The 18,380-nt window shown below is 50.1% G+C and overlaps 4 protein-coding genes across 4 annotated transcripts; 3 read left to right on the top strand and 1 right to left on the bottom strand.

Moving 5' to 3' along the window:
* Window positions 1-186: 186 nt before the first annotated feature.
* Window positions 187-1,934, top strand: N7455_002141 (uncharacterized protein; the record flags this gene model as incomplete). Its single annotated transcript, XM_040951495.2, has 3 exons — window positions 187-271; window positions 331-807; window positions 886-1,934. The coding sequence occupies 3 exons, from the start codon at window positions 187-189 to the stop codon at window positions 1,932-1,934; spliced, it is 1,611 nt and encodes a 536-aa protein (XP_040818057.2).
* A 1,069-nt stretch (window positions 1,935-3,003) lies between these two features.
* On the bottom strand, window positions 3,004-7,609 carry N7455_002142 (ubiquitin-binding TORC1 subunit KOG1; the record flags this gene model as incomplete). Its single annotated transcript, XM_065604226.1, has 6 exons — window positions 3,004-3,193; window positions 3,254-3,591; window positions 3,653-3,986; window positions 4,051-4,301; window positions 4,371-7,088; window positions 7,154-7,609. The coding sequence occupies 6 exons, from the start codon at window positions 7,607-7,609 to the stop codon at window positions 3,004-3,006; spliced, it is 4,287 nt and encodes a 1,428-aa protein (XP_065462717.1).
* Window positions 7,610-9,726: 2,117 nt separating this feature from the next.
* Window positions 9,727-14,340, top strand: N7455_002143 (putative cell polarity protein (Tea1); the record flags this gene model as incomplete). The annotated part of the gene is made up of 3 exons (XM_040951410.2): window positions 9,727-9,987; window positions 10,052-10,448; window positions 10,505-14,340. 3 exons carry the CDS (start codon window positions 9,727-9,729, stop codon window positions 14,338-14,340), a joined length of 4,494 nt encoding a protein of 1,497 aa, XP_040817786.2.
* Window positions 14,341-15,532: 1,192 nt separating this feature from the next.
* Window positions 15,533-18,264, top strand: N7455_002144 (casein kinase 1 family protein). Its single transcript, XM_065604227.1, has 5 exons — window positions 15,533-15,726; window positions 16,066-16,125; window positions 16,278-16,350; window positions 16,405-17,412; window positions 17,551-18,264. The coding sequence occupies exons 2-5, from the start codon at window positions 16,114-16,116 to the stop codon at window positions 17,655-17,657; spliced, it is 1,200 nt and encodes a 399-aa protein (XP_065462718.1). The 5' UTR covers window positions 15,533-15,726; window positions 16,066-16,113; the 3' UTR covers window positions 17,658-18,264.
* The last annotated feature ends 116 nt before the right edge of the window (window positions 18,265-18,380 follow it).

Below are 18,380 nucleotides of genomic sequence, written 5' to 3' on the forward strand. Positions count from 1 at the left end.
AGAGATCTACTTGTGATCTGATCAAGACAAGCAAAGACAGTAAAGCATATAAACTCGCTACTGGAAGCACTTTCTCATTCACTTTTCCCATCATCACAAAAGCCATCTAGCTCAAACAATCCATTCAAACTTCAAATTATCTTTCCCAATCTTTTACCTCACTATCACAGCCTATTACCATACATCATGTCGAGCATTATTCACAAGGTCAAGGATGCCGTGACCGGTCATCACCATGATGAATCCAAGACATCCAGCAGCAAGATTGATGGTTTGTCGCTCCTATTAAGGAGACATTGCACTGTGATGCTAACGATTCTATTCCTATAGATGCCCACGATACTTATGGATCCTCACAAAACACCACGGACAACGCTCCTAGCAAACACACTTCTTCTGGCACAGGCTCCAACACCTATGGCTCTGGCTCTGGAGCCGGCTATGATAACGCATCCACTACCGGTTCTGGGGGCTATGGCAGTGGTACTGGCACCAGTGGCCTAAATTCTGGCTCCGGCTATGAGACAGGTGCATCGACTGGCGCTGGGGCTGGGGCTGGAGGCTACGGCACTGGTGCTAGCACTGGCCACAGTGGCCACGGCTCTGGTACCATCCATGACTCCCGCAAGGGCCCAATTGATGCCAGCTCAGGAACATCTGGAAACTACGGCAGCAAATCTGATACCTACGGATCCAACACTGCTGGCGGATATGGCTCATCCAACACTGGCTCCAGCACCACCAATGCTGGCCCCCATGACTCTAAGCTAGCCAACAAGCTTGACCCTCGTGCCGATAGCGATCTCGGTAAGTTAAGCCTGCTATCTACTAGCTTGAAAACCCATAATACCAGGGTCAGATATCTAACATAATATACCATTACAGACAACCGAGGAAAGCACGCTGGAACTACAGGATCCAGCAACACCTATGGCAGCAACACTGGCCGCTCTACCGGAGAGACCGGCTATGGCTCCAGCAACACTGGCTCTTCTGGACAGACCGGCTATGGCTCCAGTGACACCTACGGCAGCAACACTGGCCGCTCTTCTGGACAGACTGGCTATGGCTCCAGCGACACCTACGGGAGCACTACTGGACAGGCTGGCCACGGCTCCTCCAACCCTTTGACTGGCGGCACCTCTGGTCACTCTTCTGGACAGACTGGCTATGGCTCCAGTGATACCTACGGCAGCACCACCGGTCATAGCTCCACCAACCCCCTGACTGGTGGCACCACCGGCCACTCCACCGGACAGTCCGGCTATGGCTCGAGCAAGCCTTTGTCTGGTAGTGACACTTATGGTAGCTCCACCGGCCACTCTGCTGGACAGTCCGGCTACGGTTCCAGCAACCCTGTGTCTGGAAGCACCGGCCACTCCACCGGACAGTCCGGCTATGGCTCGAGCAAGCCTCTGTCTGGTAGTGACACTTATGGTGGCTCCACCGGCCATTCTGCTGGACAGTCCGGCTACGGTTCCAGCAACCCTGTGTCTGGAAGCACCACCGGCCACTCTACTGGACAGTCCGGCTACGGTTCCAGCAACCCTGTGTCTGGAAGCACCGGCCACTCCACCGGACAGTCCGGCTATGGCTCGAGCAAGCCCCTGTCCGGTAGCGACAACTATGGTAGCTCCACCGGCCACTCTGGCTATGGATCCAGCAACACTGCGTCCGGAGGCGACAACTACGGCAGCACTACCGGACAGTCTGGCTATGGCTCGGGCAACACTGCGTCTGGAAGCGACAACTACGGTAGCAACACTGGCCGTTCCACTGGACAATCTGGCCATGGCGCCAATGACTCCTACGGAGCTGGCGACCAAACCTCGAAGACTGGAAAGACCACTGGTCCCCACGGGTCTGATCTATTGAACAAGCTTGACCCCAGAGTTGACGAGAGCGCGGCGTTAGGCAGCCAGCGCAACTACTAGGCGATTATGAGTGATGTTATGAACTTCTGAGCTGTATTCCTAGCTTTTTTTTAGTATTTTATGAGAATGACCCAACAATATCAATATCCTTTTCTGTTTTATCTCACTGCCTTCAAATGAACCTCGATTTAAGTTAGGTAGAGTAAAAAATTATTTGGCCAAAAATTATCCACTCATGCTTCCTTCGTATTTATATAGTTCCCCTTTCTGCCTAAATGTCTTTCTATTCATACTGTTGGGAATTACCTATTGCGTATGTACACACGTGACCACCGTTGCCCTCATTTGCTGAAACAGAACACCACATAAGATGGTATAGATTGTCAAACTATACATCGAATGATATGAGTGAGATACTCAATGCTACTCCATCCTTCCCTCGGCTATGGTGTAATTTGTGTTACAGAATGGCCAGAAGGGGAAAATATCTCAAAGTTGACATCAGACAAGATATCGTAGTATTATATATAACGGCATTCATATCGTTTCTTACCAAACTGAATTTCCAGATTATTCAAGTCCTCTAGTCCGGCATGGTCAAGGAAATAGGGTGGGTGATAAACAAGCATAGAGATAAGAAGAACCAAACTTAAGTTCTGCTGAAATTCCAAGCAGGACAGCTTCTAGTGCGCTGTACTCACTTCATTAAAGCGAGCCGAGCAAGAACATTCTAAATATTATACTACAAGCGAGACTAGCACACATTACCACCCATTACCACCCATTACCACAAGATATTGCGCTTGATACCGAAGTGAGAGAAGAAAACAAGGGTAAAAAGAAGTTCATAGACCCGAGGCCGGGTACACTGTCTTGCATGAAGTAGAAGAATAGAGGAATCGTCACAAATATCAAAGGGTAGTGAAGCATCCCTAAGGGAACAAAAACCAACAACGCAGAGCCATCAATGTATGGTTGATCATGTCAATCGCCAAGACGCCGTGTAGAATTGTTCGTCGGGTATGCGGATGCATATTACAGAAAGGGTAATATTAGGACAAGAGAAAGAAACAATGCCAGGAAGGCCACCACACACGAAGGTATCATGAATTTCGGAGCTGAGTTGGAATTAGCAGGACACGAGGTTTACATGATGGTCATTCAATGCGGCACAGGCAAGCACAGTCCGGTGGGGATGGAAGGCAGTGCTGGCAATGGGCGAGGATCGGTTGTGATGAAGAAAGCTCGAGTATGGCTCGAACGTAGAAAGATAGGTGCCATCCACGTTGAAAGTCTTGACTTCGTGGCGGTTTGTACCCCTGGGTCATGTTAGCTTTGAAGAAACAAAAAATCAAAATATTACCGGGGAGGTAACGTACATGCTGAAGACAGGAGCGTGCTCGTGAACACTTAAGGTCCGCAGGGTATCTTTGGTAGCATAGATGGTGGAGATCGGGCTATCCATGCGAAGATCCCAAAGTCGAACCTCGCCATTACGGCCACCTGATATCAATTCCCGTAGACCACCACGCTGCATATGGACATTTGTAATCCATTGCTTGTGCTCACGCCAAACTTTGACCATTGATGTGGTTGGCTTCAACCGTTGATCAAAGACTCGGACAGCACCGTCACCGAAACCGGCAACGAATATGTTACCCGCTACTTGGTCAGATGTCAATGATGTGATGCAGGAACCCGATCGTGCCGGAATGTCCTGTTATTGAACTTTTGTGAGTGACGCGACATATTTGCAAGACCAGACATTCAAGACTTACGTTTGTGCACACCTCAGTAGCAGCATTCCAGACACGGATAACCTTGACATCACCTGCAACCAGAGCTTTGCCCTGACCTTGCTGCCAATCAAGCACAAGGCCTGCGTTGCGGTTGCTTGGAATAAGTTCAGGGAGGGCTCTGAAGGCTGTGACCACTTCAATATTCTTATTAGTCTCGTAATGGCGGAAAAGCTTGATCACGCCGTCAGAAGAACCAGTCATAAGTAGCGCCTGGTCGTCCTCATTGATGTATCGAACTTCGTTGATCTTTGACCCGACCGGGTTGCCATTTGAGAATTGATTGAGGCGCTTGTGGCTTTGCCAGTCCCAAATGCTATATGAAACCAATCGTTAGAAGAACATACAAAATACAAAAAAAGCGACTTGTTTGTACTCACGAAATTGTATCCCGGTCATCTGCGACAGCAAGGTGATCCTCGAATTGATGGAAGCACATCTTGTGGGGCTGGCTACCATTCGATAGCAAAGCAACCGAGTTATCCCAGCGGCTCGCTCCAGCTTTTCCTTTGAGGGGTTGGGTCTCGGCGATGATCTTTTCGTTGCGGCCGCGTCTCCAGAGGCGCTGGTTGTAGTCAGAGCTACCGGGCTCATCCGGCTCGTTGGGTTTCATCTGGGGCTCCCGGAAATACTTGGAAATGGTGAGTAAATGTAGGTAATAATAGTTGTGGGACTCGATGGATTCAAAATCCGGAATTACCTCAGTGGACCAGTCTAGGAATCTACTTTTCAGGGGAATAACCGGCACGACATCAAAGCCCTTGGGTTCGAATCCTCGGGATGTGGGAATCGGAGCCTGGTGGTATGCCGTTGCGGGAGCAACATGATCATTTACTTCCGGGGGTCGGGTCCATTCAGGAGGGGCCCGGCCGCGTGGGGTAATTGTCATACGGGTGGTTGAAGGCGAAGGAGGGTTCGAATTATCTGAGGATGGGTCTCCAGTCGTTGAATTGCCAAAAGCAAGGTTCTTCAGGGAAGCAGCGACACTAGCAGTTCGTCTAAAACCCAAAGAAAGATAGCCTTCTTGTTTCGAGGCTGCTGCTCCAGACATGGGAGGTGTTGAAGGTGGCGCAGTTTTCTTTGCCTCAATTCGCTCGCGAGGTTGGAATTTCGTCAAGCCTGTTATTTCTAGAATCTCGTTCTGAAGCTTGTTAGTGAGTGGCGCCATTGGAGAGTCTAATAAGGCAAGGTGGACGTAATCAACGATAACGGCAGCATCCTGGGCGATGTCAGGATGAGGATCTACTGAGAGAGCCAGCAGCTGCTTCCAGATAGTCCCGAAAGTCGTATTGCGAGACAGCTGGGGCATTTTCGCATGGGAAACTAGTGCACCAGTCTGTCCTTCGGAGCGGCTAGTAGAGGTTTCGCTCTCCCAGCGATGAATCAGGGATCGCTTTTCTTCTTCAAGCTCCTCAAATGCTGCAACCAGAAATTTGTTTTGGTGGCGTCTGACGAATGTTGAGAAGAATACTAAAAGCTCCTTCCTGACAACCACACTTCCATCGGCAGACATGGGCAAGACTGCCAGTGCTAATGTCTCCTCGATTTGTGCAACTTGGTCTGTCAGATCTGGAATTCCCAAGAACGTGGTCACCGCGTGAAGCATCGCAGCGCGAACTTCGGGGACGGGGTCGAAATTCAGCTCGCAGAGCCTAGCGGGGGCTGCACATCGAATGCCCATCCACTTTGCTTCGGGGAAATCGCACCAGAGCATACTGAGACACAGACAAGACCATTGCCGCAGAAGGGGGTTTTCCACATCACCGAGATGTCTGAGACACGAATCAAATAACTCGCCAGACAGGCAGACGTTCTGTCCCTGGGGGTAGTTTTTGCAGAAGATGGAGACTATGAAAGCACACATGGCCCTGTGTTCACTGGCATTTCCCACAGGAATGGGGGAAGAAGGGTTCAGAATTGAGATAAAGTAGTGGATACCGTTGTCTTTGAGTAGATCATTTTGTACAGTGTGGTCGACTGCCATGATTCTCGCCCAGATGAAAACCATCACGGGCTTCAATTCTTGAGCTGCTGATTGCAGCAACTTGACAACATAGGGGAAGATGCCAATGCTGAGTGCAAGGTGGACAGCCCATGGGCCGAGGTCCAAGAATTTACTGAGAAGAATCAAGGCCCGCAAGCGGTGTGCCTGACTCAAGAGGACTTGGAGGACAATAGGAAGCTGATCTGGTGGATTCTTCTCCGTAGGGCCGGACGAGAGATATACCTCAAAAGCAGTGAGTTGCTCAGCGAAGAAAGTTGAGTGCTGGTACTCGTACTGCCGGCGCCCTTCTTCTTGATCAATGAGGGCAGGTAGCTGAGATAACACCATCTCGACTGCAAGGTCCCAGCTTTTCCATAGAGGGTGATGGTGTGTGTCTGGCAATTCGGGCGAAGAGATCGGATGACATTTGTAGGTGCGCATGATGCGTTCGCTGAGCAAAAAGTTGCGGAAAAGAGCGGCGACCATTAGATCCTGTCGGAAGAGCTTCTTGAACAAAGCCCGAGGTAAGGTGTTCCATGCAATCGTATCGGTAATTGCAGTGAAGATCCAATTCAGTTCTCCAAGAGGGCTTCGACGATCTTGAAGTCGGCCGGGAACTCGGAAGTCGTCAATGGAAATGTTTGTTCGTAAAGGGTTCTGCAAGATGAAAAAGCGCAATGCGATTTCAATCGGTGTTGTCAAGCAACAGGTGAATAGGTCTGCAGGTAGGTCGGGATTGGTCGGAAGCGACTCCGTCTTCTGGCACGCAGCTAGGAGGATGCAGTCACCATAACTCTGAATGACGGCATTCGGGTCTCGTTTCTTAGTTTCAATGTTCTCTTTCTCATGCTTCTCCACAAAAGTGTGGAAATTTTGGACAATGTTGCCCGCATGTGAAACATCAAAGACAAAAAGACTAGGTCCAGCTAGCCAAGACTGCAGATCATACAGTGGGACAGGGATATACTGGGTATAATTCTTGTTAAATACCCAGATTTCACCCGACTGCGTTGGCAACGGCACTCCGTGTCCATTGTAATGTAGAAGTACTCGCTCGTCCTTGGCATTTCGGCGAAGTGAGATGCAGAATTTCTTGGTCTCGTCAACCGATGGATCCAGATACTGTTTGTATCTGGTCCGAAGACTCAAAGTCTCATATTGCTCCTGTAGCTTCTTGCCGATCTGCTCCATGATCTTGTTTTGACCACCGCCGGTGGTAGAAGTCGGGTCTACCCAGCATTCAAGCTTGGATGTTGGGTTGGTTTTGACCACGTCAGGAGGGTCGACTCCGATATTCAGACAGATGGCCAAAGCCGCAGACACAGTCTTCAGGCGATCTTTCATGCGCCAGTCCTGACTGGGCCAACTTCCAACCGGATCCCTGGGAATACCGTTGGTCTCATGGCGTTTCTCGGTAAAATACATATAGAAATTCTATAATCAGCGGGCATTGTGTTAGCTTCCGGAAACTCACGACTAGAATGGACATGCTTGCTTACCGAATGCAAGATCTTGAGATATTCGCTGGACGTGTATTCCTCCTGCCATCCATGTCGCATAGCAAAATCTTCATCGTCATCGCCTGCCACTTTATCAAAGGTTATTCGACTCGGTCCATAGTCACTTTTGGCTCTCTTCAGCATAGCCGGTCGGCTACTCTCCGATCTCCGAGGTGATGGGCGGCGGGGCGGGATCTCTCCGACGGCACTGTTGTCTCCCGATGAGCTGGTTGGGCGCCCGTGTGGCGTCAGTGTGGGTTGCTTGTGTTCAACTGCTGTGAGCGAGCGATGGTGGCCACTCAACGGAGCTGGGGATCTTTCGCGGGTGGGAATCGTGGTCTCTAACTCGGGACCAAATGCGACGCGGACCGATTTATTCGGATTGCGACGTGAGGCCGTCGACCCGTTGGTCGTTTGCTGTGAGTTTTGTTCCATATCGGTAGTGGGATCCCTCATGTTGTATGATCGTTCATTGTGTTACACGAGTATGGGGGAAGACGAAGGGCTGGAGCGTATGTCGAGGCAAGTTGCGAGTATCCCCGCTCGGTCACCGGCTACAACCAGTGAGTTTCCTCTTTCGGTTGGCTCGCGAGGATCTGGATGTTCTGAAGCTGGGGAAGAGACCGATGATGAAATGGCCCGGGTGACCTTGGAGTTGGTCGGATTCGTAGTGAACCAGACTAATCTTAAATTGCGACTGCCCTGGAGTTGTTCCAGGAGCGCAGAGAGAGCTCAGCGCACAGTCTATGGATTCTGGTCCAAAGAGAGCTAATCTACCTGGTCTAGAGCGGATGTGGTTCGGAAAGGCGAGATGGATGCGGAAACACAGATATTCCGGGGATTACTCAGAATGATGTCTTGGCATCCAGGAAGTATAGATAACGCGTGGACTTCAAACGCATCGTTTTACAACATCACTGAGGCAATCATGACTTGCTTAGGGTCAATGCTTTTGGTTTGTATGGTAGTCAGGTTTAAATCCCTGGCTATAAAGCCTATCTATATATCAGAGAATCTAGTGAAATGGAATTCCATACGGGCACCGGGATTGGTTACATCACGGAGGACGACATCAGTGAAGTCCACCTGAGATGAAGCAACCTTTGGGATGAAACCTCTGTTAGTCAGCTATATATCTTCGATGCAACATATTTTGTGATCTTTGCTTGAATCTAAGAGACATTTTATCCATGGATGGTTGGGAATGTCTAAGACAACAATCGTAGGGGACATGAAAGGTTTCACCCAAGGAAGGATGGACATCCAAAATCTGACACGTCGATCCTTATACAACGTAGCAAACAACAAAATTAAAACAAAAACTCAGATATATGGCATGTAGCCAATGATGATATATTATTGCAAGTGTCAAGAGGTTCATCCCTAGAACAACCCGAGAGCCGGGAAACAAGAGATCGTCCGGATAATTTTGATAACCCCCTTTTCCCTCCGATCTATCAGCTTCCAAGCTTTACCTTTTTTTTTAGTAAGGCATTTCAGAGTCGACATTCATCAGTTCACATGCCTAGTTACACTGTTGTACAGCCTTAATCTGGAAGGAATCGGTATTTCTTGCACATTGTGGGGTATGGATCGCCGTGTGGAATTGGAGAATGCAGTGTTAGGATAAATTGTTATTGGACCTGCAGTTGTTCACACCGTGGCTAAGTGCTCGGTCCCGCGGCATATAGCCCATTGGGGGGTTGTGATAGTGTGATAGTTAGGGTTAACAAGCCTGTGGATGGTATTTCAACTAACCCTTGAATATATAACGTAGGCTTTGCGACATTGTTGTGAAACCCTTTTTTATATATATTTCTTTTTCTTTCTTCTTTTGAAATGCTGATATACAACAAACATAAAGCTAAAAAGACGCGTGGATATGCTATGGTGGAATGTGAAGTCACCCCTTCGGTTCCTGGAGGCTGGACTCAAAAAAGAGACTGGGAGAAGGAATAACAAAGGAACTAGTACAATGTACGCAGTAGGGCATCTGTAGGAGACAAGCATTGGAAATAAATGAAGACGAATATAATATATAATAATATAATAATATAATACTTTAAATATTCAGAGTAATAGAGTAATAGAGTAAATACTATGCCCCTGAGTTATGCACGTCCAATGAAACTAAGACTAGTTTGACTTAGAGCATCTCCGGGAAATTGAAACGGCCATCTCTTCCATCTTCGCTTTTCCTCTTTCACATTTCCTGCCTTCGACCTCCCCCTTTTTTGCCTTGGCTTTAGCCGCTTTGATTTGTTTTTTTATTTTTCGAGTCCCCCAGTGCGGATGCTTCTGTTTAGAAGCCTCCCCTTGCCCACTTTTATTTTTTCTTGGGGGGACGCTGAGCGGCTTGTGCATGGAACGTTTTATGGTTCCTAGTGGTTCCTGGTTCCCACTTCACTTCTTGAAATAGACAACCCCCCCCTATCTGTACGGCTTTTACAATTCTTCTTTCGGGACGACGCCATTCTTTCGATTTTCCGGTGTTGGATTGAGTCCGCACTTCGGCGCAGCTTGACTTTGCGCCAGATCCCCTGATACGACCGACTACGACCGCATAAATTACGATGGCCTTTCTGTTTAAATCAAAGAAGAATCAGCAGAGTCAGCAGGCGGCTGCACTCCCCCCGGCAACTAGAAATGTTCACACCTCCGAGGGTGCTTCATCCACTGGATCGCCTGGAATAGCGAATGGGGCCAAGGGAGATGGCACGACTTCCCAAACGCCAACCCCAAGCGGTAGCTTCAGCAACTCTCTGCACTCGGCCACAAGCCCGACGAGTCTAGACGCGGCACGGCCACGACAGAGGGCGGAATCGGAATCGCAGGTGGGTATCTGTTTTGTGATCTATTCGTCGCTCTTTGAGGACAGAGCTCTAATGTCAACACCAGATGCAGAGACCTCAGCAACTACCCAACGGCATCCCCCCTCCAAGCCCCAGTTCTTCTCTTTACCCATGGTCGCAACGGCGTTTGAACTTCTCTTCCCCCCAAACGAACCCGTTTCCTCGATATGGAGCAGCAATCAATTCGGTGGCATCCAAGGAAGGAGACATATATATGATGGGAGGCCTGATCGATGGATCAACCGTCAAAGGTGACCTATGGATGATTGAAAGCAGTGGTGGTGGCTTGAACTGTCTGCCGGTTGCGACAGTCTCCGAAGGCCCCGGCCCGCGCGTCGGTCATGCCAGTTTGCTTGTGGGGAATGCGTTCATTGTGTTCGGCGGTGATACCAAAATCGACGAAAATGACTCTCTGGACGACACTCTGTATCTTTTGAACACATGTAAGCGTGGCATCGATTTATTCATGTTCGCCATGATTCTGACTCTCTTTCTCTAGCTTCCCGCCAATGGTCCCGCGCTATCCCACCCGGCTCTCGACCTTCGGGGCGTTACGGTCACACTTTAAACATCCTAGGTTCCAAACTCTACGTCTTCGGAGGGCAAGTGGAGGGCTTTTTCTTCAATGATTTGATTGCATTCGACTTGAACCAGCTTCAAAATCCAGCAAATAAATGGGAGGTTCTGATCCCGAACAGTCACGAAGGTGGACCTCCACCGGGGCAAATTCCTCCAGCGAGAACAAACCACACCATTGTCAGTTTCAACGACAAGCTATTCCTGTTCGGAGGTACGAACGGAGTGCAGTGGTTTAATGATGTCTGGTCTTATGACTACATTGCCAACAGCTGGACCGAAATTGACTGCGTTGGATTCATCCCGGCTCCTAGGGAGGGCCATGCCTCGGCTTTAGTCAACGATGTGATGTATGTGTTCGGAGGCCGCACGGATGAAGGCGTGGATCTGGGAGATCTGTCAGCGTTCCGCATCTCAACTCGACGTTGGTACTCCTTCCAAAACATGGGCCCTGCGCCCTCTCCTCGATCAGGCCACAGCATGACCGCTTTTGGTAAGCAGATCATTGTTATGGCAGGCGAGCCGAGCTCGGCTCCTAGAGACGCTGCGGAGCTCAGCATGTCCTACATCCTGGATACTAGCAAGATCCGGTACCCGAATGATTCGCAACCTGGGGGACGCGTTCCCGAGCCAACTACCAGAAAGACAAGTGTTGATAAGCCAGGTATCTCGTCTGGGCGCTCGTCTCGGGAGGCACAAAACGCAGGCCCGGAACAGCAAATGCGACGGGGACCGACGCCATCGCGTGAAAGCATAATACAGGGTGTTGCTCCTAATAGGCCAGGGGAGTTTGGCTCTAATCCAAACCTGGGACCTGGATCGAGATTACCACGGGCATCAATTGCCCAAGCCCCTGCCGGTCCGCCGCCTCCTGGACAAGCACCCTCTCCTGGCCCTCGTGGAAATGGCGCTCCAGCCGGTGCGAACCCTCGTAGCAAGACCCCGACCAAGAATGATCGCGGCTACACACCAACCGTTGATATTCGTGTAGCTAACGACGAGCGTGGCGAAGAATCACCGATCATGAAGGAAGGGCCACAAGAGTCCCAGGGACCTCCGTCAGCTGGCCGCCGAACTCCAACACAGCATCAAAAGCCGTCAGCCAAGGCCATGGAAGCAGGTGAGGCAGCTCCGTTGATCAGTGCCCCTGGCCGACAACGGTCGCTCCGTTCTCATCGACAGCGCGGGTCCGTTGATAGCGGGGAGGAGTCTATCCTGGGTCGGCAGGCTAGCATCGAGGGTTCAATAGAATCTCGAAGCTTCCGCAACTCCAAGACTCTTGGTGATGAGCCACGGTCTCCTCGACTTACACCCCACCAAGAGGCGTTGATAAAGGAGCTGGAGGTTACCAAAGCCCGAAATGCCTGGTATGCGTCGGAACTCGCACTGGCAAGAAAATGTGGCTATGTTCCCAATGCAACCAGTAGCCCCGCGCTAGACGACCGGGCTAATGAGGCCCTGAGCGACGAGGATCGCCCGCTGGTTGAGGCTTTCTTGGCCATGAGAGCAGACTTGAGCAAGATGCAGGCCACTGTGGATCGACAGGCTGCTATCGCCTCTAAACGGGTTGCTGAAGTGGAACATCAACGCGATATGGCTATCAATGAAGCTGCGTATTCCCGCGCCAAGCTCGCTGCCCATGGTGGTAGCCAGCGAGGAACCCCTCAGCCTGATGCCTCTCGGGATGGAGATGACGAGCGGCCTACCGACATGGGACGTCGCCTCGCGCTTGCTTTGGCCTCACTGTCTGAGTTGAAGGCCAAATTAGATTTGCAGACCACCGAGCTCTCCCAGGAGCGTCAAGCCAAGGAACTTGCTGAAGAGACAAATGAGGCAACCCGGAAACACCTGGCAGAGCTTGAGATGCAAAGTAATACTCTGGAAGCCGAGAACTTGCGCGCTGAGCTCCACCAAGCCGAGGCTCTCTCCAGAGAAGAGGCCTTCTTGCGTGCAGAAGCCGAAGCCTCGCTTCAACAACTCATCCTGGACAAAGAAGAGTTGTTAGCCCAGATTGAGGATTCCTCGACCCGCCTGAAGGGCTTTGATTCTAGCTTTGGTGGTCTCCGAGAAGCTGTTTCTGCGTCCGCCGCGAAGACAGCCCTGGTTGAGAAGCAATTCCAAGAGGAGCGAGAGCGTCGTGAGGGCCTGGAGAGAAAGCTTCTGCAGCTCCGCTCGGAACATGAAGAACGTACTACCGAAGTGGAAAACATTACTCGTCGCCTTCGAGATGCAGAGGAGTTGGCAGAAATCCACGCCAAGGAAGCCGAAACTCACAAGATTGCCTTCGTGTCTGGACTTGAACGCGCATCTTCTACAGACTTGGACAATTCGTTCCGATCTCGTGCTGACCAGCGAGTCGCTGCTTTGGAGGCCCAGATCGAGCGGTCCACTACTCTAGCTAAGGCAAACCAGGCAGCCGCCAATGCAGCATCAGACAAGCTCCGGCGCGCAGAGGAACGGATTGCTGGTCTTGAAGCATACCAAGAGCAGGCCAGCCGTGAAGGCTTGCAATTGCGCCGACAGCTTCAGACAGCCATGAAAGAAAGCCAATCCGCTGCTGCGAATAATCGTGACTTGAAGACCCAACTTGAGACTCACCAGCGCGAAGCTGGAGCTTTGGCGGTTCAGCACGCCGCTTTGAAGGATCTTCTTGGTGAGCGTGGAATGAACAGCGAGGCCGGACGGTCCCCACGCCTTGACTCCCCCGGATCACGATTCGGAACTCCCGAGCAAACTCGATTACGCGAGCTTGAGCAACAACTCTCAGCTAGCATCAAGGCTCACGACGACCTGAAGAACGGCTTCGAAAGTCGTGAGCAGGAAGCCGACCGAGCTTTCCGAGAGAAACTCGAGCAGCTTGAGAACGATTATCAGTCTGCGGTTCATTACGTGAAGGGCACAGAGAAGATGTTGAAGCGTATGAAGGATGAGCTGAGTCGGTACAAGACTCAAAATGCTAAAATGCAATCTGAATTGGATGTGGCTCAGAAGAACCTCCAGAATGCCGACGGCCAGACATCCGGATCGTCGGCTGAGTGGGACGCCGAACGGTCCCGTCTCGAGCTGTCGATGTCCGATCTCCAGGATCGAACTTCATCTTCTATCTCCAGCCTTGAAAGCCAGATAACGCAACTCAAGCAAGATCTCGATCAAGTCACGGCTGAGAAACAGTTGTCGCGAAGTGAACAGGAGCGTCTTAAGCAAGATCTTCTCGCTGCCACTGAGAAAAGTCGCACCGAGCTGGAGCAGCTTAAGCAAGAAAATACCCACCTTGAAACTCGCGCTTCGGATGCAGAGCGCAAGGTCAACATGCTTCTGGAGCAGGTTCAAACGTCTGTTGGTCATTATCGCCGTCAATCTCACCACGGCCAAGGTTCCAATGGACTCTCGCGTACACACAGCAACGCCTCTAGCAACACAATCAGCGGAGCCAATGGGCGGGCACGAGCTGATAGCAATGTCTCGCAGGACTCTACGTTCCCTGACAACCGTGGTTCTATGGCTCTTGACTCCCTTGCTAACGAGTTGGACGCTTTGCGTTCCCACTGGGAAAGCACCAACCGCAATTACCGTCTGAGCAGCCAGCTGGATCTGGAGCGGACTCCCACCAAGGATAACAGTGAGGGACCTGCACTGATGAGTGATAGCTTGGCAGAATGGAGGAGGAGACTGGACGAGGATGACCGGGCTGGGTTTGATGTTCAAACCAAGCCATTGAACACTGGAGCCGCACACCCCGAACACTCTAACGTGATCTGAAGGTCTTGCCCTCCTTTGTTGTTCTATGACTATGTGCCCTAAGAGATGTCAATTTCACCGTCTGAGCGTTCTGCGCGTGTATTTGCAATAGTTTATTTTTCTTCCCCCTCGTTGTGTCTTCCACACTCTTTTCTATGTATGATGTGTCCTTTTATCCTCTGTGTTCCTCTACGCTGACGCACAGCGTTATTTTCTGATTCTGTTTCGTCGTTGCGCTCATTTGTTTCGCTCTTTCCCGTTTTGATTTTGATTTTCACCCCCCGGCTGCCCTTTTTATACCCCGGTTTTCTGATGTTCATTGGACTCTGGCTGTACCACTAGCATATTCCACGCGGATTCCTTGTTCATCCATAGTCAAAAAATCGTTCTAGTTGCCCTGTGGAGGCTCTTATCCTTCAGCAAGACCAACATGACAAGCGTAATGTAATCCTGCAGTTTTTGTAAATCCGACACCCGGGTGCAAATGATGACTTGTCATCAGCCCGATTCGATAGGTATATAAGCTTACTCCGCGACCATGCCATCTCACCAACATATGATGTAGAAGTACTCTGTCGTATAAATTTGATTTCTTATCATATGTGGTAATCGGTTGCAAGCGTGATGGTGCACGTTTGCCTCTGATCGACTGAAACAATCTTCCCATTGAGGAAAATCGCGCATACTATAGGATCTGGTATTGTTGATTCAGGATCATGTATAAGCAAGGCCACTGCGGATATCATGTCTCGCAGGGGGGGAGAGGCAATGTGATTGTATATGATTCAAATGAGAATGGTATACATCTCAGATTGGGTATCACCTCACTATTGAGAGCATTCTTATAGGCTTGATGCCTGTCGTCCGCGTAGTTCTCATTGATCAGATACCTGTCAGCTGAGGGATACTGCCTCGCCACCAGAATTGCTAATTATTCTATAGCAGTTTAACAAAGATGTAATCTTTATATCTTTATATAATAGTGTCTGATATATCATTTAATATGAATGTATATGCTATGTATATAGTATATAGTATGTAAAATGTAAAATGACCAAGTCTACATAGTATAGATGCCCAATACCAAAATTACCATACCACGCCCAATGACAAGGGAAAAAAAAGGAAACCTCCCGAGGTCGGGCGTGACTGCCGTGTCCCCTGCGTTAAATCAAAGAGAAAAAATACCCTTCTCACCGACTCAACTCGCCCCCCCTCATCCTCCTTCTTCCCCTTCTCCAGCATCATATATCTCTGTTCCCTTTTTTTTTTTAAAGGCTTTGGCCATTCCTTATTTTCTTTTTGAAAAATTTCCGGATCTTCCCGGCTCATCTGTTCTTGAGCCATTCGAGCCATTCGAGCCATTTCAGTACGGTCGGCAACACGTCTTTGATCCGTTATCTCCAGGTATGCCTAGATTGATTCGGCTTTTTACCTTTGACCTCCAGTTGGTCTATTACATTTGCTTTCCTTCTTTCATTGCATCATTTACCCAAATTCTGTTGTGTTTCTGCTTCTGCTTCTGTTTCTGTTCCCTGTGTTAGCTGATCTGGCCCAGCCTTCTCAAGTTGCCTGAGGCTCAGTTGGCAACCCCTCTCACTGATTTCCTGTTTCTTTCCCTCACACCTCTCTCCCTCTTCCTCTCTATCTCTTTTACACCCCTTTATACTCCATCGATCTCAGCTTTCACATATCGTTTCTTCCTCGACAGAATTCGAACACAATCTAACATTCTGAATCTCCTAGCCTCAAGTCCTTTCTCACGGCTAAGTGCTGTGCCCCCATCGGGTCAAGATGACGACCATGGTCAGTGTTAGCCACCCCCGATTTCTTTTTTTCTTTCTTCTTCACTCGGAGTCATGCCTTGGGTGGCTCGATTATTACGCTCGGATTATACTATAACTTTCGGATGGTCAACAAGACTGCTGAACCACGCGTTTTACTGACACTGCCTCCAGGATTTGCGAGTCGGTAACAAGTACCGCATTGGCCGTAAAATCGGCAGTGGCAGTTTCGGTGACATTTATCTCGGTATGGATATAACAAATCTGGCTTTACCCCTACACAACAACTCATAACTTCTAGGAACGAACATCATCTCCGGCGAAGAGATTGCCATCAAGCTCGAGAGTGTCAAGGCCAAGCACCCCCAGCTTGAATACGAAGCCCGTGTCTACAAGTCCCTTGCCGGTGGTGTCGGTATTCCCTTCGTCCGTTGGTTCGGTACTGAATGCGATTACAATGCTATGGTCATCGATCTGCTGGGACCCAGTCTGGAGGATCTTTTCAACTTCTGCAACCGCAAGTTCTCGCTGAAGACCGTCCTACTTCTCGCCGATCAGCTCATTTCCCGCATCGAATATATCCATGCCAAGTCCTTCATTCACCGTGATATTAAGCCCGACAACTTCCTCATGGGCATTGGCAAGCGTGGCAACCAAGTCAACGTGATCGATTTCGGTCTTGCGAAGAAATACCGTGACCCCAAGACCCACTTCCACATTCCTTACCGTGAGAACAAGAACCTCACTGGAACTGCCCGTTACGCCAGTATCAACACCCATCTCGGTGTCGAGCAGTCTCGACGTGATGACATGGAATCTCTGGGTTATGTCATGCTCTACTTCTGCCGTGGCTCTCTCCCCTGGCAGGGTCTGAAGGCTGCTACCAAGAAGCAGAAGTACGACCGCATTATGGAGAAGAAGATGACCACCCCCACCGAAGTCCTATGCCGTGGTTTCCCCAACGAATTCGCCATCTACCTGAACTACACTCGTTCGCTCCGCTTCGACGACAAGCCCGATTACTCCTACCTCCGCAAGATTTTCCGTGACCTCTTCGTCCGCGAGTCCTTCCAGTACGACTACGTCTTCGACTGGACCGTTTACAAGTACCAGAAGAACGCCGCCATGATCGTGGACGCTTCCAAGAAGGACAAGGATGCTGAGGATCAGCAACGTCGCCAGGCTCTGCCTGCGGCTGGCCAGATGGGAGCCAGTGGCGCCGCTAAGCCCGGTGCCATCTCCAGCCAGCGCCGTAAAGTCGTCGAACGCGGCGCCCTCGACACTCCGGACACCAACCGTGCCGTGGGAGGTAGTGATAGGATGTGAGTACATGCAACCTGGTTCCGAGTAGGGACCCCTTCTTTCTTTAACTCCTACGTTGAGTGATTTGCATTTCGTGACGCTGGCGTGGAGGACCCTTATGTTCTGAATCTGACTAATCGCATAGTCTTCGGCGTTAGGCTACGTTCTGCCTCGAAAGGTGCTGCTTTGGGTTATGGCCCTTCTGGTGGCCGTTCGAAGCGGGACGAAGGAGCGGAGGCCCAGTGGTACTAATCGTGTTTACACGACGGTGAGGCTATGTTTCGCATTTGCCTCCTGTCTGTTCACATTCTTGTCTACTAAGAAAACCCGGGACCCGTTCATGTCGCCTTAGAGCGGACCATGTCGCACTCAGCCCTCTCGGATATTTCTTTATTTTTTTTTTCTTGGATCTCTATTCATTCTGCACTCCCCGACAGCCCTCCTATCCCGTTTTCGATCAGATTTCGATCTCAGCCGTTTCGATTCGCCTTTGTTTATCGCCTGCTCGCCTTCAGCCCCATGAAACCTTTGCCAATTGGGTGGTCACTCCTGCGCTGAGCTTGCGAAAACTTTGTCGACTATTTTCTGTCTTTTCGGATTCTTGTACCCGTTCTGCGGGACAACCGATTGCACGTCTCGAAACGCTTCTGATATTGTGGCTTATTCTTACGTCTTCGCCCTTTGGTTTCTCTTTACAACCTGGCATCTTTGGTCAGAACGACCAGAGGGCAAGACTAAGGGGGATGCAAATGACGGTGTCAGCCCGCAATTTCTTTTTCTTTTTTCGTCGGATTGTTTAATCGCTGGTACTGGAGATCCTTGAATGCATCCTCGGATGCGCTGCCTATCATTGCTTGCCCCTTTTCTTTACTCATGATGTTTATTCTCTGCCCTTGATCTTCCCCAGTCTTTTTTTTTTTGCGTTTGCCTTGCGATGATTAATTTGTGAACTATCGACGCTCAACGGGGACGAGG

Source organism: Penicillium solitum (genome assembly GCF_028829755.1).
Source record: "Penicillium solitum strain IBT 25940 chromosome Unknown utg000001l_segment0_segment0, whole genome shotgun sequence".
Taxonomy (NCBI): domain Eukaryota; kingdom Fungi; phylum Ascomycota; class Eurotiomycetes; order Eurotiales; family Aspergillaceae; genus Penicillium; species Penicillium solitum.